This window comes from Nesoenas mayeri, assembly GCF_963082525.1.
Source record: "Nesoenas mayeri genome assembly, chromosome: 18".
In the NCBI taxonomy this organism is placed as follows: domain Eukaryota; kingdom Metazoa; phylum Chordata; class Aves; order Columbiformes; family Columbidae; genus Nesoenas; species Nesoenas mayeri.
This window is the reverse complement of record NC_137566.1, coordinates 5392739-5414425: the sequence shown is the minus strand read 5'-3', so window position 1 is coordinate 5414425 and position 21687 is coordinate 5392739. Positions and strand designations below refer to the sequence as shown.

General features: G+C 44.4%; 1 protein-coding gene across 1 annotated transcript in view; it reads right to left on the bottom strand.

Moving 5' to 3' along the window:
- The window catches only part of PAPPA (pappalysin 1), a gene marked incomplete at its 3' end in the record, with an annotated part of 174517 nt that overhangs the window by 80982 nt on the left and 71848 nt on the right, over positions 1-21687 (bottom strand). Inside the window, exons 7-9 of the mRNA XM_080356158.1 lie at positions 21159-21666; positions 4602-4730; positions 2963-3054 (exon numbers count right to left, since the gene is read on the bottom strand). Of these exons, the coding sequence (XP_080212284.1) occupies positions 2963-3054; positions 4602-4730; positions 21159-21666 (729 nt within the window). The remainder of the gene's footprint in view (positions 1-2962; positions 3055-4601; positions 4731-21158; positions 21667-21687) is intronic.

Genomic DNA, 21687 nt, shown 5'->3' with positions numbered 1-21687 from the left:
GCGCGGTCTCTGCTTTGGAAGGAGGAATCCTGCTTGGGCTTTGCCATCGAACCTCCTGCTACGGAACCTCCCCGATGACGCCCTTTCAGCCTTTGCAAACAAAACATGATTTAGTGATGATTTTCAGCCACGTGGGACCCAATCCTGCAGACAATTTGTGCAAGCGTTGCGTTCGCTGTTGTGGTTAGGTTTGCTGAAGGCTAGAGAATGCCTGGTGGTGGTTCAGAAACACGCCTGGAAGGAAACATTTGCAAGATCAAACCCCAAGGCCCCCGATTCAGCAAAACCTCTGAACATGTGTTTGAGGCTCGCTGAATTCTTTGGTGAAGAGGAGCGATTCCCGGGGCTCTGAAAAGCTACATAATACAACAAGAACATCACTGCAAAAATAACACTGTCTGAAATAATTACTTGTTGTCCTACAGGATTCTAACATGTGTTAGCCTCGTAAATGCAGAAATAAATTACACTTATTTTTTTTGTGCTACTCAAACAGGGACCCAAGCATTCTGTATTTTCCAAGAAAACACCCATCCAGCCTGATAGTATTAGATTGTGGAGGATGCTGAGTTTCTGCTCTTTTAAATTATTCTTTATTACGTAATAGGTACAGCCGCTCGCTTTCCCAACATCTTTATGTTTTCTGGTGAGATTTTAATACTTGATATGTTCATAGAATCATAGAATGTCCTGAGTTGAAAGGGACCCACAAGGATCATCGAGTCCAACTCCTCAAGTTAGGTTAAAACAGAATATAAATCAGCACCATTCCTTTGTCTGCAAGATCAGCCAGCAGTTTCTCCCTAGCTCTTGATGTTCTGATCCATGGTAGTCCAGCACTCATAAAAGCCAAAAGGACCTGTTGTTCCACAGGTCTTACCTTCTCTGAACCTTTCCTAGAGACGTAATACAGGCAGTGTTTGCCCCAAAACACCAGCAGCTGCATGGACACTGAGACCTTCACCACCACAATTGCACAGCCACACAACAAGACACCTGAAAGAGCTGGATCCACGCACCTTTCCATTGATTCAGTTGATTTGATAAACCTAGGTGATTCCTCATAGTCTATATTTCACAAACAATTCAATTTCATTCACTTTTGTAATCCAGGACCCTTTCAAAACCACAACCTACCAAAGCCCGTGAAAACCAAAACATTTTAAAGCTGGAATTCCCCTTCGCTTTTCAACACGAGCAAATCGGAAAACAAAATCGCTTCCTCTGTAATGGCGTAGAAAAAGATCTGCATGTTTTAGCTGCTTCACTTTCTGATCATATTGCTGTCAGACAGGTTTTTCCAACACTCTTAACCAGTCCTGTTGCTGTTTCTGGAGATGAACACATGCAGAAGCACAAAGCAGGTTCCCGCACTCTCTGGCAGGACATCGCTGCGTGTCCAATGCTTGGGACACTCACCGTTACTCCCATCTGAGGATTTATTAATCCTCAGAGCATGATGCAGCTCCTGTCAAGCCCACACAGTCCAGTGCCCTGGGTTGTACGCCGGAGAGGACCTGGGTCATGTCCTAACGTAATGCTGGGATGTGGTCAAAGCACGGACCAGGACCAAGGAACTCAAACCTGCTGCCGAGCAGGGCGGTACAGACGTGACCTTACAGCTTAAGCCCAAACCCTTGCTGGAACCAGCCTCATGCTAGGCCTGACTTTTGGAGAGCCCAAAACGTTTGCGTAAGTGTTTATCTCACTTTCAAAATATTATGACTAATATCTTTCAGTGCTTGAGGCTCTAAGGCAGCAAGTTACTTGAAATGCAAACGTAACTTCAAGACCACCAATAGTCACAATTAGCCTCAACCATAAGTACTCTCAGATTTCAATAGAGCAATTTACATGCGTAAATATGTAAATAAGTACATCACCAAATCAGGCCTCAAGTCCTGCAGCGTGGGATTCTGAAGTAAAAATGTGCATTATGACGAGACAAGCAGTCCCCAGCTTACCACCCAAGGGATACGTGGTGCCTGTGAGGTCCTTGAGATGTTGCTCCAGGCACAAGAGATAATTGTCTGTTTCCCAAAAAGAGCAAATTTCGGTCTTTCCAACATTACATTATCTGCTTAGGACTGATGCCCTGAGCTGAAGGCATGGGATCACAAGATGAGACAGAGTATTTGCTTGGTCACTCCAGATAAGGAATCTCAAAATCTCTTGAGAAAAAGCTGACCCTTTATAAACATTAACTTTGGTGTCAGAAGCTCTACACGTTCAATTCTTCCCCAGACCTCACCGAGCCCTGTTTGGAAAATGCAATCCCATAATGCCCTACACAAGGTACAGCCTAAATTGGTCTCCATTTCCCTCCTCTGCCCCCAGCATTCCTAGAGAGTTTAATAAATATGTAAAGCTCACAACCGCAGCCCTGCTATCCCCGATAGCTTGAGCATCTTCCGGCCATTGTGCTTACAGGTTTTGCTAATCAGAACAAACCAGGCTTGCAAATGAAATCTGATTAAGTAGTTTTCACCTCTGAAAAAGGGGATTAGCCAGACCTTTGATCCTCAGATATTGATTTGCAACTCAAAGGAGGTGTGACCTCAGCTGGACCTGCTTCTGGTCTCAGCCCCTTCCCCTTTCACTCCTCCTCCTGTTTACCAGAAAAAAAATCAGTTCATGTCTTCTCACGTAGCCAGATCTAAAGCCTATTGAAGCCAGTGGAAAACCACCCACTGACTTCAATGGGCTTTGGATCAGTTCCACAATGGCTGACTTAGCCCTAAGTCCTGGGCTGTTTCAAAGCCAGCAGAACCAATTTCCCATCAAAATGACCAGAAGCTGGGAAGATATGTTCGCCTTTCAAACCTACAAATTCCACCTTTTTTTCTCTCTTCCATGACAACTCTTCAGCTGGAAACGCTGAAAATACTGTTGATTTTTTTCCCTTGCACTCTGCACAGAGCTGTTGCCCACCATGAGTGGAAGGGCTGGGAGCCCGACTTACCCACGCAATGAAAGGATAACTCCTGCAAGCAGAATAGGGAGCAGCCATCACCATTGATCTTATTCATATCGTCGCATTCTTCCCCCAAGTCTCTGTAGGCAGGGCACATACATGCAAAAAAGGAGTCAGACGGCATCATCCCGACAATCACTGCAACCCCTCTGCAGAACCCTAAAACCCTGAAATCAAGCACAGCGGCTTTGCGTGCCAACCCTTAAAATATTTCTCTCTTTCTCCTCCAGCCCTGAGTTTCACCATTCCTGGTTCACACGCTTGCTTGGCCACTCTGCTCCTGCACATGTGGACACCACCCGCTGTTCTCTGATGAGGACATGAGCAACTTCCTCCATAGCTGCTGTGGCTGCAACTCAGCAGGTGGGGAGAACGGGAATCTCTGCAACACTTCGTATTAAATCTCGAAGGGCCGGCCTGTGACCCCAGCGTGGGAGCAACAAGGCTCTAAGGCTGGTGCTGGGCTGTTCCAGGTGACAGCATGGGGAGGAGAGCAGCCCCAAGATGTCAGGGACAGGGTTGGCTGCAGCAGCGTACGGGTGGGAGAGTGTGAACCAGATGAGAAAGGGGCTGCCACAGCTGCGAGTGGGGCCACAACCAGCCAGGCTGTGACACAGTCTGGTTCCTGCTCGCTCCTGAGGCAGCTCGGCTATTGTTCGACGCCTGCTGCGAAGCCACAAGTGATGTTTGAGGAACGTGCAAACATAACAGTAGGAGAGAAGTTATGGAAAGCAAATTAATCTGTCTTTCTCCACCTTCCTCTTCAAGACTGCCCTGGATTCGTATGTCATTTGATTGTTCTCTTTGACTTCCCTGCCTGTTGGGCCTTATCTTGCAAATCCTTGCTGCCAGGTATGTCATCGGACAGAGTTGTACGATGTGATTGCTGATCAGCATTATTTCAAGAAAATAATACTGGCTGGATTAAGCACTTGCTTGTTGTTACTTCCATCCTTTAAATAATTAAATTATCTAATGCCAGGAAGCTTTGAAGCAGGTGGCCTTAAGGGCCAACATAGTAGAAGAATAAACTCTAACATAGTTGTAAACGATTGTTTTCCATTTTCAGTGGTCTGGGGCTTGGCAGCCAGAGAGGAGGAGGAGCCGACTGAGAACATGCAATTCCCAGCACTCTCCCTCAGAGGCCAAATCTACCACCTCCAAATGCATCCCAGCTCTTGTGGTTGATCAAACAAGAGGTTGCACCAGGAACGTGTCCCACCCCATGGCAGAGCTTTTACCTGGCCCACCAGCTGCCAGGCATGTGGGACTTCATGTGTAAGGGCAGCATCAGCACTTGCTTCAGGTCCATATAGGAAATGTTGTATACACATATAAAGACATGGATACACGAACAAACAGCATAAACAGCATATAGAGTGCTTTCATATTGATCCTGCTGTCTGGACTCCATTATCTGTATCTCTGTCTGTATCTACTGGTGCCAGGATAGCAGGGCCTAAGTTCCAATTAAATGTCATCATCCTGGTAATCATCAAGCACATGAGTCATTATCTACAGATGAGAGCTGGCCTAAACTAAGGAGAGGTCATCAATTCCTTTCTAGTCTTAGATTCTGGCTGAGTAGATGTGCCTGGATTTATCTGTTTGCTCGCTCCAGACTTACATTTGGATAATCCCGTCTCCACAGTATCCACTTCCAGAGATATACACAAGCGCGGGGGAAGGCTCGCTCTCCTCCATCCCAGAAATGACGATGACCTGGTATGTGTACGTGGTCCTATCGCTCAGCTCCCTGCAAGACAAAAGGAATATTAAGTGATTGGTAGCAGCAAAGGGCAGAGAAGGAGGTGCTGAAATGGGGCTTGGCTGCCAAAAAAACCCAAGTTTTAGTTCATTCAGGTCCTCAGAATATTCCTACCTTGTTCCCATAGGATTAATTTTTGGTTGGGTGTCTGTTTCTTGTGAGTTCAATCAGCACTATCTATGTCCATGCTTGATTTACACACCGCTATGAAATAGGCGCAACTCTTCACTTCGACAGCTAAACTATTTGTGGGTGAAAATCCTGCAGTTTAACGTGTTGCTGCTTGCATGTCTACCCGCTGCAGAGGTGGCATCGCACTGACACCATGGCAGGGTATCCATGCTGCCCATGTGCAGGGGGAACCGGTGACAGCATCATCCCCAGTTGGTGGCACTGCAGTGGTCAAGAAACCAGCCCTGAGCTTCACCTCCCAGCCCTTCCGCTCCCGTCTCTCCACAGCAGGGAAGGCGTTACCTGCAAGTCTGGGGCACAGTTCATTTAAGCAACTTAAAATATCCTGCAAATGCTGATTACTTCCTCAACAACCCTGAGCTCAATCTAACTGCAGCTGGAGCCACTGGGAATTTGCCTATTGATTTAAGACAGAATTGGACTGAGGATGTTTCAGGGATAGATAAATAAGTTCTCCACTCTGCACAGGGGTATTAAAACAAAGTTTTAAAGGTTTCCTCCTCTCCAGGAAGGGATGAAATATATGATCCACACCACAGCACTGCATCAGGGTATTAGGATCAAAATATTCACAGAAAGAATTAGCAAACATACATATTTATGCAAAGCCATAATTACAATCCTGTGCATCTGTAAACGAGGAATTAGTTTTATATGCAATACAGAAATAATATAAAGCCTAATATAAATGTTTAGCACTTTTACAGTGTCTTTTACATTATCAGAACTCAAAACGTTCCACAAAGAAACTCATTACCATTATCCTCATTGTGCCTATTTGTAAATCCATGGAGTGGCGAAGGCAAAATGATTTGCTCTAAGTCATCAATCAGGCTAATTGCAGAGCCCATAACACAACCCAGCTCTTTCCTAACCCATGCCAGTTCTCTCCTTACTATGCTCATATTGCCACAATTAGTGACAGTAACATATGAGTCTTTTTGTCACAGGAACTTGATCAAAAAGTGTGTATTAATGAAGTGTGTACTACGAAGAGATATATCTACTACACAGAGCAACCAAGCCACTGAAGTAGATATCAAAGGCTTTCAGTAACTGAAATCTTCATGTTCATTAAATAAGTATCTCCTTACAACATTCATTAAATTAACAAGCATGACTTAAACTCCAATATCACATATTATATTTTACAACAAAGCTGTTGCTCATGGATACTATGGCTGCAGATTAACTGCCATGGAAAGAATCAGACGTGAACAGTGCTGCGATTTGATTCTTTGGTACCGAACTTGAAATGGGGAGCAAAACTCAGTGGAATGAAAATACAACCGTTTTTTTCATTGTTTCTTCACCCAATTCCTATCTCCAATAGTCCATAGCTCCTTTTAGCTAAATTTGAGGATTGAGGTAGAACAAACACTGTCTTAATTTGTCTACGGATTGGGGAGACATCGACCCAGATATTGGTACACGTGTTTATTCAATCAAAGGGAAAAATTCCAAACTTCTGCCCTTGGGACCTGTTTAAAACAACTGTATAAAAAAAATATAGAAACTAACTTCAGTGGCCAAACACACACTGACTTATAATACTGTGGGTTTTCTCTACATTTCACTCCCGGATAAATCCACTTATTAAGACAGGAAGTTTCTGATATATACTGATGAAATGAAAGTAGAGGCAAGCTTTGATTATTAAAGAGCAGTTATTTCTCAAGTTCTTTCTCAAAACCATTTGTAAAATATTTAAGATTACCAAATATACTTGCAGAAATGTGGATTTTATCACCGGGGATCTGCTAACCACAAAAAAAGAGGTTCAATTCTTAGAAAAGCCTGTTAACAAATGAACAGTTCGGGCAGCTATAGCAGCTACACAATAAATAAATCCACGCTGCTTTCTGATGCACTGAGATCACACGCATGAGTGTGAAAGGGTAGTTTTCAGATTCTGATTTTGTTGGTGTGATTTCCATCAATACCCAGAGGTGACGGGAGGCATGCGGCTCAAATTGTGTCTCTACAACCCGGTCCTGGTACGTGGGAGTGTTTGCATTCGCTTGTGTGTGCACGCAAATGGAAAACAGAAAGAGTTCACGTTTGTTTGTGTACAGGGCGAGAAGTTGGCAGAACATAATGGAAGAAGACACAGTGCTAAATTAAGCACAGGAGAGAATAGGGTGCTTGTGGGTTATTAGATAATGGGAGATTGATGTGTACATGGGTGAATAAGACAGAAAATTGGAAATGAACGTTAATAGGTGGAGAGAAATCTGGTATATTTAATTGTATGGATTGTGAGTGAAAAAATTTCGGGGGAGGATGCTGCGGACACGGGTGTCAGTGGGATTTGGTCTGATCGTGTCACCTGCTACACGCTGCCAACGGGAAATTTCCAATGGCAGCCTGTTGCTCAAACTTGGAAATCTCTTGGAGAAATGACGTATCGTAACAGGCAAATGATGATTATAGTTTAGTGACACCGAAAAAAGGCTATATTTTCCTCAAAAATAGAAGGTGAACAAAAGACCTGACTCGTTTCACATATATTTAGGTATTTGCACAGCCTGGTGTCTATTATTTTTAGATGGTTTGGGTACAAAAGAGGTATTAAATTGTTTATGCTCGTGATACCCCATGAGCCCCAGAGGTGCCCTCCAGCATCACGCAATCGGAGCTGGAGATGTGCCTGGACTGGAGCACCAGAAAAGCCACATGCTTCCAGCTCACCCTGGCCTGATGCAACTGGTGGCAAAAACCTGATTGAGTTGGCTGTGGCATTTCACATCTCAGCAACTGGAACCTGAAACACTTAAATCCTCCTGAACTGTTAAATATATCACATCGGCAGCAACTGAGAGCTTTAGCATTCCCTCACTGTACCCACAGTTTGGAAAAATATAGCTGCTAAAGGGATAATCTGTGCAATACTTCAGGCAATAATCCAGTACCCTAGCGAGGGAGGGAGGAAGGAATGCAGGAACAAAGGGGGAAAATATAATAACAAATGTATTCTGTCCTACATAGTCATAGGGCACCAAGGTCGATATTACAGACTGTATCTGGAGATGTCAGCAAGACAAGCTCTGCTCCAAGTGGTGATAAAAGTGCGATTTTTGACCATTTATTTTCTCTCCTGCCTTCCTGGGAGCTGATGGCACAATAACAGAGAGAACAGGCTCTGCTGTCAGGCAGGTCCGACACACGGCGGCTTCGTACGACGCTACTTAAGGAAGTGAGAGAGAAGAACATCTTTAACATTAAGGATGTGAACAAACACCCTTTTAAATTTATATCTATGGTCTTTTAACGACCTTTTCGAGAACTGAGTAAGCCACATTGATCGCTGCAGCTTCCGCTCGTGGGGAGGCCGTCTTATTAAAAAGCAATGACTCAAGCCCTCTGCTTAGAGGGGGAATTAGGACGTGCCGTGTGAAATACCATGAGGGCAACTCTCCTGTCTGCTGTGACGAGTGATGGATCCAGGGTCAGAAATATAAACCCCTCTAATTCTTTTCCTGTTTTTCCTGGGGAAGCCGGGCAGTTGAGTTAACCTGGCTGTGTCCCCCAGGCAAGGGACCCTCTGCTTTCAATCTGGGCATTCCTGTAAAACTTATGGGAAAAATTATACCTCTGGGATGTAGTTTTCTACTCAGACCAGGGTGGGTTTAAAGGATCACTGAATTTGCAGAGCAACACGCATGTCCTCGAGTGCCAGGACTCAGGATGCAGTGAAAGCAAACATCCCACACCTTTCTCTCTGCTACAATGGCGTACATGTTTTTCCTACTACAAGTAACAGTAGCGAGGGGTTTTGTACGGCAAAGACTTGTTTCCAACAAAATTGAAAATATCCCTAAGGCTGATCCCAGCTTCTGCCCTATGAAAACAAAAATGGCCAGAAAACAATGAAAGCAGATACAATTCTGTTATTTAAGGACAAGATGACAGGCTCTTAGGCATCCCCAGTTAAATTATGGCTATGAGAAACAGTGTCAGGTGAAACAGGCAAATTCTGCACCTCAAGTATCTTCATGAAGGACCCATCTTTCTTTGACCTTAAATAGCCACAAAATGTTTTCCTGGACAGGTCTCCACAGCCCAGAATGAGCCCTGATCTGCCAGCAACACTCCCATTTCCCTCTAACACTGTCACCTTTTCTCTTTTTCTTCTTCCCTAGTAAGGAGGAAAACAAGAGATCTGCTGGCAGCAAATAGCAGTGATGCCACATCTTCGCTTGTTGCAACGCTTTGGATCAGCTGCTCAAGGTGGACTCAGTACAACCACACACAGAAGGTCTCTGCCATGTCCTGTCCCATCCTCTGCAACCTGGAGCTCCACAGGCTGTTCGCAGCCACCAAAAATCCCAATGTCATATACGGAGGTCCTGAAATACTCCAAATATCCACAAACTCAGGGAAGAAGCACCGCAGTGCTCAGACGTGTTTAGAGCCTCCCAGTCTTGGGCACTGATCCAGGGCTCAGTGTTTCTAGACCCGAGGAGCCGACAATGCTCTCTTCATTGCTGCTTAGAGGGTGGGTCATTAAACCACGCTGGGTTTTCCCTCTCGGCAATGCTACCGCAGTGTTTGCAGGCTATTCCATCCTCAGGTGCTCCAAAAGCAACTGATAAAGAGTAACGCAGGAGATTAGGTTGCTTTAGGACAACCCAAATAGATTTGCTCCCCAACTCGCATCCGCTTTCCTACATTGTCATTGACCGTACACATATGATTGTTTTCTTCTTTCATCCCCTCTCGCACATGCTCTCTCTTGCCTTGCCTGTCCTTCTTTTTAATAAAAATGGCATGAGAAGCACGGCAGAAGATAATGAAGAGAATTCCTGCCCTGCTCTGCAGTCAGCAGAGAGGAGGGATGGGATGCTGTACGCAAAACAAGGATGACAAAAAAACGGAGCTCTTGCAATGGGCTGTTTTTCCAGCTGCGGTCCAAGCTCTGTTTGGATAAGCCCAGCGACATGGCAGGTGCAAAACAAGTCTCCTGCCTCTCTCAGAGACTGAGCTGATTCAGGAGTCATAAACACCAAGGAAGCAGCCCCAGAGAGGGTTTTCTCTCTATCCATGATGAGTTAGGTCCCAACTGGGGCAGAGGGTTTGCTCTGTGCCCTCTGCCTTTTTTTATTATTTGGGTTTTTTTACAGGCAAATCAAAGTAGGGTGGTTAAAGTATTAAATGAATGCTCATGGGCTGGATGGGGGAGTGGGGACTGGACAGCGGATTTTTGCTCCCAAACCCAGCTTAGACCTGAACGGGATATTTCTAAGGAAGACCAACAGGGCAGCCAACAACCTGAACAGATGATCTCAGCTGAATACTTGATGGGGTATGTTTTGGACCATGAGGTTGTTCTGCTATCTGAAGCCCAGAGTCTCCCCATGTGGCATCAAGATGATGCCCAAGACTTGTGTTTTGCTCCTGATCGTATGATGAAGGTATCTCTAGTCACACCTGAACCAACCACACAGTAGCTTGGAGACCCCGTGTATATGAAACTGACGTCAAAGGCTGAGGGATCCAATCTATTAGGAAAAGGAAAATATCATTTGCTCCACAAAATACTTCTGTGAATCAAAGTCACAATCAACTCTCATAATCACCATGAAATCAAACCAGGACATCAGTCTACAGCTCTGCTCTCACTTACGCTGGTGTATATTTCAAGTAACCTTAGAGACCCCAGCAAAATACTCCAGGTTTAAACCACTGCAACTCCAGCTGCTCATCTGTTCCTCCAAGTTGCAAACGTGTGCATTTGCTGCTTGGACCAGCTCAAAATGCCCTGGACCTCTGCTCTGAAACCCAGGTCCTGTTTAGGACCTTAAACACATTTGGTTTTAACCACTTGTTTTTTCCACACAGGCCACTCTTTTCTGTCCTTTGTGCAAGAACCATAAGGTTTTTAAGTAGCAAACATGCAGATATATATGCAGTTGATTAACTCCAGAAGACTTTGATATAATCGTCCAAATATTTGCCCTGGTACCAATTTAAAACACAGTAGCACATTTAATAAAGAACAAAGTTTGCAGCCAAGACCTTAAAGTTATTTCTTGTTTCTTCTCAAAAGAAAAAAAAATTAAATGTCAAGAGACATTTTCTACTTTCATGTTTAAACAACAACAACAAGAAAAAATATGAATTTTTAAGGTGGATGAAATAAATGGAGGATTTAAATGAGATTGGGTTACAAATCCTGGGATAAAGTAAATCTTAGAGGCCCAGGGCCTCACATGGGTGTTTGCACTAGAGAGGCAATTTCACAGCAGCACACAGGTTAAGTGTCAGAGCACCTGGTTGCTATTAGAAGCAGGGAAGGAGGAGGAAAATCTGTTGCTTTTGCTTCTTCACCGCTGCGATCAGACCCGAAGCTGAGACAGGAACACTTCTCAACATGATGTTCAGATGTGGCCGCCACAGGAGGGAAGGTTTTTCTGTTTCAACTGAGGAAGGAAAGATCTGGGGCACAATATGCAGAAAGTTCTGCTTGCAACCAGTGGAAGCCAGCGCTTTTCTATAGATTTCAAGGCAGTGGTGCCAGTATCCACCACCTGAGGATAATGGTCTGGTGTACTGGCGCGGCAGGGAGAAAACAGTAATGTGACTGGCAGGCAGGTTAGGACAGGTTAATTGCTTTAAAGGCCATCACCGTCACTGGTGACCCCTTGCCTGTTGCATCGTGCCTCTGGATGAGCACACCTGATTACCCTCAGCCTTAACAACATCCCAGTTGTGCTGTGGCTTCTCCGTGCAGGACTGCCAGGAGCAGCACCCACCCCAGTTCCAGTGCTGGTTCAGACCACGCTGCAGGAGAAACACCTGGTGCAAACCCCTCACAGGGTCTGGGACCCCAACAACCATCCCTCAGCTTCTGCATGTTGATTATTCATTGTGGGGCTGGGAATGGCTCCTGTCCTCTTTGTCAGGCTTGGCCATCCCCACAGGCAGAAGGCTCTTCCCAGTTTAGGGTCATCAACTTGGTGGAATAACGTTCTTCAGCTTCTCTGAATCCAGACCTGACCTCTAGGATTTCCTTTCAACAGGCATGAGCCATGACCTGATTTTCAGAACTTAATACCCTCCTGTTTCCATGTAATCCCACCAAAATGGTAAACACAGCCATGGGAGCAGACGCTCGCAGTGCCTGATCCAAAGGCTCCTGAAGCCGGTGGAAGTTATTACGTGCGTTTTCAGGAGGGCTTAGATTGGGCCCCAAGCGAATACAGATGTTTGCAGTTTTCTCTGGTTTCACGTCTCCCATCCCTCCTCGACAAAATTCTGCTGTGCAGGGTAAGGGCGCGGGGGCCACGGCGCCCCTGGGGGAGCCTATAGGTACATGTCCATATGCATGAGAGACGTATGTGCTCTCACGCACGCCAGACAGCAGAGCACAGAGACAGCGGAGAGGAGGTGAGGTGACTATTCCGAAGGAACATTTTGTCATTTCCCTCCTTAGGGGCTCTGTGTTTTGCTTTAAGCCGCTTCAGATTATGAGAAATCCTACTAGCTGGTCTCCAGTGGGATCTTTAATGGTTTAATAAATGAACATTACTGAACATATTTCCACTAACCTCTTTCTAAAATCCCATCATGAGCTAATTTCCTCTATTGTCATTACATCTGCAACTGGTCTTACCTTTCAAAAAGAAATCTGTACCACTGTGAATAAATGATCTGGTTTACTGAACTGAGCTCTCAAGGCCAGTACTTTTAGTGGCGGCTCATATTTTGGGGTGCCCAACTGCAGACACCCTCCATGTGGTACAATTAGCAGACAGAAGAAAAAGCTCTATTTCCACTTTGCCCCTTCTATTGTAAAAAGTTCCAGGAATTTGCTGGAATTGGGGCACCAGCATGGGGATACCAAACATCATTATGTATTCAAGAAGATCCTGGCCAGAAAGACTAAGATCAAGTTTGGGTGGAGCAACCCCACGATGGGTGCTCAGTGTATTGCACCTAAAATCCACCTAAAAGGCTTCTGTCTTGTCTGTCGCTGTATCCAACAAGGTATTAAGGACAGCACAGGTATTTTAGTCTTACTGCAGTGTTGCTTTCAAATCCTTGCCTGTTTGAGCGTAGTTCCAAATTTAACAAAACGTGGAATTTATTACCTAGGAAAAGATATTCAAATAAAATGCCCAGGAAATGATCAGGCCAATAGTTCAGTAAAAGTAGCTGAAAAAAGCTGTACTGGCTGACACAGCTGATAAAAAGGTAGGTAACACATTTCTGCTCCTTCTGCGGTATTTGAGGCTCACTCCAAGTTTTACAAGAGAGTTATTTTTAAATTGTTGCATAACACATGTCTGTCCAATATTTCTTTCCTCAATCAAGCAAAGAAAATGCATTTGTTATTCCTGGGAGATTTCTGGTGCTTCTTATCTTGTTTAGAGCCCCAAATAAAGATGCGCACAAGAAGGCAAACATCAGAGAGAAATTATTATCCATGAGATAATGCACAGCCTAATTTACCACATATCTGAGACTGTTTCACCTGCAATAAATTATTTTGCCCAGCAGGAAAAGTCCCATTTGACCTTCATTCTTTTTTTTTTAATCCTGCAGCTGAAAACTCTGCTACTACTTCTAGGTCACAAGTTCAAATTCCACGCTGGCTGGGAGTGATTAAATATATCAATGCCTAATAGTATCTATTTGGTTAATAATAGGACAGCTGTTAATGTTCACTTTTTCAGGGACACTTGCATATGGCTAAGTTGTAGTCTACATTTCTGATCTCTCAGTCACCTCCATTGCCATGTTGGAGATGCAAATTCACGGTCCTTGGGGAGTCTCTGGCTGGAGCAGAGCTGATCCCAAAGCCAAGCATCGTTCCCCAAATGGGACAGTCCCTCCTTCCTGGCTCTTTCTACACTCTCAAATTATTTCTTTGAAAGAGGCCATTGGGGGTCACTCAGAGCCATCCCACCCTTCAAAGATAAACCCAGGCTGAAAAATTCCCCTGGGCTGCGCTATCTCAGGATGACAGAACTCTAAAGATTTAAACCCGCCCTTACTACCTTAGTCTTGCATCATACCCGGCCGAGCCAGAACAGGAGCTACAGATTTTGTCAAGTGCCAGCTTTAGTTACAGCGTTACATAAGAAACCGCAACAGCGAAGAATCACAAATCTATCACCACCGCTGGCACCAAATGGCATCTTTGCACAGGCTTAGCAGAAAAGCTGCCTTCTGAATGGGCACAGACCGTCAAATTGTTCTTTCTCTTCTCCAGGGCAGGGCTAAGGCAATTTGGCAGAGGGTGGTAAGGGAAAAAATTGCTCTATCTGTTCTGTGTGGGGGGTCAGGAAGCAGGTTTTATTCTCTCGCAAAGATAACTTGGCACCTTTAATGAAGAAAGCAAGAAAGAAGGAAAGCCATCAGAACGTGGCTTCCAGCTGTCAAGTCCTATCAGCCAAGTGGAGATGTGCAATCCCCGAGAGCGGCAGCACTGCTAGCCTCTAACATTTAATTGTGAGCTCTTTGAAAGAAGGCACCTGGTGTATTTCTTCTGCAAAACGCCCGGCATGCTACTGGCAGCTATAAATAATAAGCACTACCTCGGTATTTAGTGGTACAACATATGTGGAGGCGAGATGCAAGAACAGTAGATGGAAAAGAAGCAATCTTCCTTATCCTGGTTCACCAAGCCCTCAGTGTAGAGCAGGGATTCACACTCCTGTCTGGCACAGGGAGCAGAATTAGCCATCCCCGCTGCCATGCAAGCCAGAGGCGAGGCCAAAGTCTTTAGGAAAGGAAAGGACTTACCCAAGGGGGATGTTGGTGGAGAAGATGCTCTTGGGTGGAGGAATCTCCTTCCTACCAGCACTTCACCTCTGTTAGGGTCAGATGAGCCAGCAACCAGTTTCCCGCTGTTAGAAGGGAAGGTGTGCGACAGCAAATTGTCCTGGATTTTTCTGTTCTTTCAGGGGAAATTTCCAGGTTCATTAAGCAGAAACAGAGCAGTCGATATGGGCTGCACGAGGGAGGAGCTGACAATGCAGCCAAGGCTGGAGAGGGCCTTGGAAAGGTGATTCAAGTTCTGGGCAGGTATCTTATTGTGATGAAACAAAGAACATAGAATGTCCTGAGGTGGAAGGAACCAACAAGGATCACTGAGTCCAACTCCTGTCCCTGCGTATACCCCAAAATTCACACCATGTGTCTGAGGACATTGTTGAATTGCTTCTTGAATCCTGTCAGGCTTGGGGTTGTGACATCTCCCTGGGAAAAGATGTGAAGGTGGGAAAGGCATGAAGATGGATGGCGCTTGCTAGCACATCACCAGTGCCTCTGCCCAACTCTGGCTTTGCCAAAACCAACCAGTGGCAGCTACGATACACTCAAATACGATACACTCAAAGCTTCACCGACATGCAGGGGCTTTAGACAGTGAGAGCACGGTCACCAATCCATCTGAGAAACCAGGGTCAGAGAGGAACAACTGAAACATTTATTCCTCAATGCAAGGACTCTGGATGAAGAACTATGCAAGAACTACAAGTGCTGAAGTGTACCTGAAATGGGAAATTACAGGGGTAAGAGAAACGCGGTGGGACAGGAGGGTGATTTGATTCATGGGAAAGCTCAAAATAGCTTTGTCCATGCAGCATCGCAAACTAATGACAGGGAAGCTCTTAGGAATGAGCAAGAAAGCATGAATAAGAGTAAATCTGTTCATGTTGAAGCCTGGTAAAAAGTGTTTTTACTAGAGATGAGCTGTAAACTTTCATATGGATACAGATAGGGATCTCTAATATATTACTAGAGAGAAATAGTACAGAGAATCGTGTAATTAAGGGAAAGAAATCTAGATGCAGACTAGAGAACAAATGCTCTTACTAATGGCAGGTCCCTGGTGCTGCTAGGAGTGAGAGCAGGAATCAAATACTTAAGGACTCAACGAGAGATGACACAATTTTGTGCTTCTAGTAGCTGTTAATAGGTTGGATCGAAAGAGAAATTTGGATGGAAATCAAAGTTTGTCTTTCAGTTATCACTTTGAGGTTAACTAACAAACATTTTCCACAAATAAAGATCCGAACATCAAAAGTCCAAGTATCTGCAGACAGCGCAGAATTGGTAAACAGGCCCAGTCAATGCAGAGGAGGACAGAGTTCTAATGTAGAAATGACTAATTTACAGGATGGGATGTCTCAAAATGGTGCATATGTTGGTATAAGACAATGTTATGCATGTAGGATCAAGAAATTCAGAATCATTTGGGAGCCCTTCACTGCAGGTGAGAAGAAAAGAAGGAGTTGGTTGTTTTTATTCAATTGTAATACAACTGTGAACTGTAAGTGGGATGTATCCACAAAAAAGAAGCATATGAGGTTCTCACACACATCAAGGCAAGGCATTTCCAGGGTCGTTGGGTAAGTATTCGTGCACAAGAACATCTGGAACACCATATGCATTTCTAAAGCCTTTCGGGAATCCAGATGTGTAGCATGCCAATATCGCACGGACAACCTAGCAGCTCTTGCAAATAAATCTGGGCACGTAAAGTTCTTTCTTCACATTTCAGTCCTATCTCAGATACTCCCCAGTATTTCCTGGCTTATCAAGAGGGCTTTGGCATGGTAACTGTGGAGCAGGGGGAAGCAGAAGATGGTGATAATATGGACTTCAGCTTTTGGTGTTGGGAGAACATCCACCCGGCGATCTGTATCTTGTTTGGGTGGAAATATGGTGTTAATTATCTCCATGACAGATGGATTTGGCAATTCATTTCAGCTGCTTTAGATCATACATTCCTCTGGCTGGTAGACCTTCAGAAAATAGAGAAATAGATCTTCAAGTTGAAGGAAGGAATGCCATAATAAGGACAGATGTTGCCGTGAAATTTTACTGTTGCATTCAGCAGGGACTGAGGTTTACATATCATCATTGTGATATTCATGTTTTTCCAGTCCTGCGTTCAGCCAGGCTTGTGTCATGTAAATGCAGTCTTCTTATTAAGTTCAGGGTCTAAAAGGCACAGCAATAATTGCCTGTAATGAATTATTGCTCATTATGAAGAGCCACTGCTGATTCTCCAGCCTCTCTGCTTCTTCATATTTGTAGGAATTTACCAAATTTTTCATATACATCCAAACTAAGAATTATTTTCCATCTCCTTCAACTTCTCTTCACCTGGTGTTTCTGACAAGTCACTTATCATACAGCCTTCTGATTCAATACCAGTAACAATGGCCATTGCAACAATAATGCAAATTTTGAAGCAAATAATTACTTTGGATAAAGTACATGGAACACTAAGGACCCACGAGCAATGCCACAGCAGCCCTCCAATTACCTGTAATCTTGATGATGATGATTTCTCAGTTGCTCTGCAATCACTCCACGAAGCCCTAGTGAGATCTGTACTCCACCACCTCCGGTGTGGAGTTATAACACAGTAAATAGCATCAAGTTTATAAGCTTATGACTCTAACAAAATATTTTAAAATATTATACTCACTTAAATAACAACTGCATACGTACGACAACCAGTCCCCTCCAACTATTACCAAGCAATGTAAAAAGTTTAGCCATAGAATGTGGGTGTAAAATAGCCAAAATTGAGAAGAAAAATATATTCCCTACATGAGAAAATGCAAGTTTTCATCTCAGTTTCTCTTTTTTTGTTTTCAAGTATGAATGCACTATCTCTAGGTGTCACTTAGGCACTAAAGCCAAGTAGGAATGGCTCAGATGAATAGATCACAGGACAGCATACTTGCTTCTCAGTGGTGCTCCACTCTGCAAAACCAAAGCTCATAGCAGGGCTTCATGTTGGGATTCTTTCTGAGGCTCAGTCAACGCCTTTGTCTAGAAATAGTCTACAGGTTAACACCACAAAGACGACCTGATCCATCACTGTCCATGAAGTCTGCAAGTTCCCTACAAAGTTTGTGTCAGAAAGGATGGGAAAATTTCCGTTTATAAGAAACCTTTCCAGTTATTCTGACAGCTTTCCAAAGCCAACCTCAGCGTGTTTCAGCTTGGCCTGCCCGAGGGGTGAGCATCGATGGCGCCAGCACACCCGGCTGCTCGCCGCTCGCAAATGTGGCTCCTGAGAGTGCAATGGGGAACATGGGCTGCTCGCCCCTAACCGTCCCCATGGGACTGACACCCAACTGCACCGGTGACGTGCTCGGGAGAGCTTCTCATTGTGGGCACTCTGTTCTCACTGAGCTCTTAACAAATCAGCAGCGGCTACACACGAATGCAAGAGCAACGATTGCTTTCCAACGGCAGTGACGTGAGTGTAAAAGCGCCACAAGGGCAAAACATTTGCCACATTCACCATCATGACCATCTCACACATTACTTCTAGAGAACAGCCAGAGTGAGACCCTCTAGATAAGAGAACAACCTGAACTTTGGATTCAATGGTGAGCTGAGACTGTGAGATCTGCAGATGAGGCTCCTTATCACCCGCTGCAGTGTGAAGACTCAGCACTTCTGTGCTGCACCTGGCCTGACCTCTTTTTTGTTTGTTTTTGTTTTTTTATTCCCCACTGATTTATTTAGCTTTCCTAGGCTCTGTCTCTCATTTTGTATCACAGATACCAGCAATTCCGGCTGATCATACTCACTGGAAGGTAGTGCATCTTGCCTGGTTTGTGTAAGGTCCAAGAATACAGTCTTGTCCCTTACACATATTTGTAAGCCTCAGCCTTGAGCCAAGGAGCTGAGATTAAAATTCAGCTTGAGAACAGAAGGTCTGGCATTATTTTGCAATTCTTAATAAAAGGTTTCCACTGTTCTAGTTATTTACTCTCCTCTGTGGAGCACCCAGTGCTGACTAGGCAAGGGCTATCCATTAAAGGCTGCCTCTGCTCTTAGCTTAAAGAGAAGTTCTCTCTCTTTGACGGGAAGAAGGCAAGAGAAATTAATTCTTCTTTCAGCATCGCCACACCTGGGAAAAGGATCTTGCTCATAGATAACAGTGCAAGCAAATATTTTCTTTGGGCAAAAACGAGAAAGTGAAGATCAAGGTCAGAGGAGGCAAGAGTAAAGATATGTGGCTGCCTTCAAAATAACCTTCCATAGAACATGTGGGGGTGTCATTTTATTTAATATGGAAAACATGTAAAAGCATAAAGGAGAGGTAACGGGCTTGGGGCTCACAGAGCGATAAAGGGGCTGCACAGGCTGGCTGCACAGATATGCTGAATTCCAGCTGTACAGAAAGAGACAAGCAGGTAGATGAGAAGAGAATGCTTTTACCTCTGCATTTATAAATAAATACACACAGGAGCATAGCCCAGCACCTCTGTCCCTGACCTCCCTGAATCATCTTCCCGTCTTTCTTGCTTACGGAGTACAAGGACCGCAGCTCCTCTTTGCACAAGGTGCTAATGGATAACTCATCTTGCCTTTGCCTCTCCCACATCACCACAACCCCACGCGGAGTTTGCTGCATCCCCAGGTGTGGTCCAGCAGCAGCCTGGACACAGAGCATCAGACAACGATGCTGCATGACCTCCCCTCACCAGAGGACACGGATCAGTGCTGTGCACCCCGCTTTTCAAAATTTCCAACGCATGCTGAAGTCTTGAATCAAAACCAACCACCCGTTTCTGTCAAATGATCACAGGTAGAGTCCAGCAAGGCTAACACAAATTTTATGTCTGATTTTCAGCTGGCTCTGTCACTAGATAAGACATACGGACAGGTACAGTAATGTTACCCCTTGTGATTTAATCAGTGACGCACAGGAAAATTGTCACTAATCCCTGGCTACTGATTCAGTTATTAGAGCACCCTTTCATTTCAGATGTTCAGATGGCTGTAAGCTAAAACTGACCCGCAAAATCATAATAAAAGGCAAGGGAATAGAGCTGAGAATACGAGTGATGTTTCGGGCATGTCTTTTTTTTTTCTTTCACGTTTTGTTATGAACTCCAAACTGGACCTGTTTCTGTGGGAACTTGTGCTAAGGTATGCAAATATTTCAAACCAAACCAGTCCTATTTTCCAACGAGAGTGGGCCAGGTTTCAGGCAAAGATGCTTTCACAGCAAAACCATGGGAAAATTCACCATTTTCCATATTTCCAATATGCCAGTATTCACCTCCTTTTAAGTGCCAGCAATTGTTGGAACAAGGCTACAACCCAAGAAAATACTTAAGCACATGCTTAACTTTCAGCACATGAATAACATCAGTGGTGTCCTGGGCTTTGTTTTTATATTCACTATTGTTAGTAACCTTGAATTTTTAAATCTGTAGGGACAATTTGCATCTTCTGAGCTGCATAATTGGGCAATGAAAGGGATGGTAGCTCATGATTACTGAATTGTTAATTAATCATTTTTATTATATTTAAATATGCTTTAGAAGACCATAATGATGTATGCTTCCTTGATATTAGCTGTACTAATTAGATCATCTTTTCTAAATTAGAGTGCAGTTTTCTTAGCAGGTTTCCTTTTATCTGGTGTTCATTTTTCAAAAGAGCTTCATGTTGTTCCTACAGATGAGTGAATCATTTCCAGGGAATCATGTTATGCAAAACATGTTTTTCTTGCTGCTGTAGAATGCCCATGGAGACCATGGATCTCCTTGCAATCATTAAATATTTTGAAGTTGAACTTTCCTCAACAATCATGTGTTGATGAGCACAACTGCATCTGGGATGAAACTCAGTTCCTACCACAAACTAGAGCATTTGCTGTATTTACTATGTTAGAACAATCCTGTTCCAACAAAATTTGTTTCAGTGGCACATGAAAGTAAAAAAATGAAAGTAACTGAAATACGTGCGTATACCTGAACATGCAAGTGTATTTTTTTTGCATTCTTTCTTTAGCAGATAATTGGTGCACCAGCACTGAAACCATTCTGTCTCCTTCGCCATCAGAATGTTACTTTCAAATGATTTCTAAGAAAATGATGACCATGTTATTCAGAGGTCCTCATATAGGTTATCTTAAACATTTAATTTATCACGGCTCAGATAGTTTGCTATATCCATTCTGGTTAAGGAAAGTCTGAATTTCACTTCTCTGTACAACTACGCCAGAAATTTCTCAAAATCTATCTGTGAAATCTCAGGCAATTTCACCTGAGTGTGATGCTCCTTGTTCCAGAGGGGAACTATGAGAAGAGCCTCTCCTGGTGATACTTGGTACATCAATCTCATTCAAAATCCTAACAATCGTGATGTGGGACATTAACAGGATAAGAAGGACACGTTATTGTTTTCCTCTGAACAAGTCTATTCAGCTCTCAGGAAAGCAGCACTTACGTGTCGACGAATCTCCTGCTGAGGTTTGAGATAACAACTGGAGATCCAGACTGGAAAGCAGGGTCCCGAACCACTTTGTACTGGATGGGTTTGCAGTCCGCGCACAGCGTGCTGTGTGGGACGGAACTCAGCATGGCAGCATCGATTTCCAGGTGCTCATCCAGAGTGTAGATCTGGATCCCATACACCTCCTCGCCCACTTGTCCTGCATCCAGCTTTATGGTCAACGGGATGTCACAGAAGACGTTCTGCGGCCCGAGAGAAATGTTCTTCCCGCTGACGGTGAGCAGCTTGATGTCGTTCACTGCTCCACTGGAGTCCCAGTCTGGGGAAACAAATGTCACCCAGACAGTGAGGGACTCTGGAGTCAGCGGGTAACGAAACTCCAGCTGCAGGTAGCAGCCCTGGGGCTCGGGACAGGCTGGCGGCACCGTGTGTTGGTTGACTGCCGAGTTGGGACTCCACGTTCTGACGCTGGATTTACAAGGCTGCTCAACATCAGGGTGCCCTGAAAGAAAGAAGGAAGGAA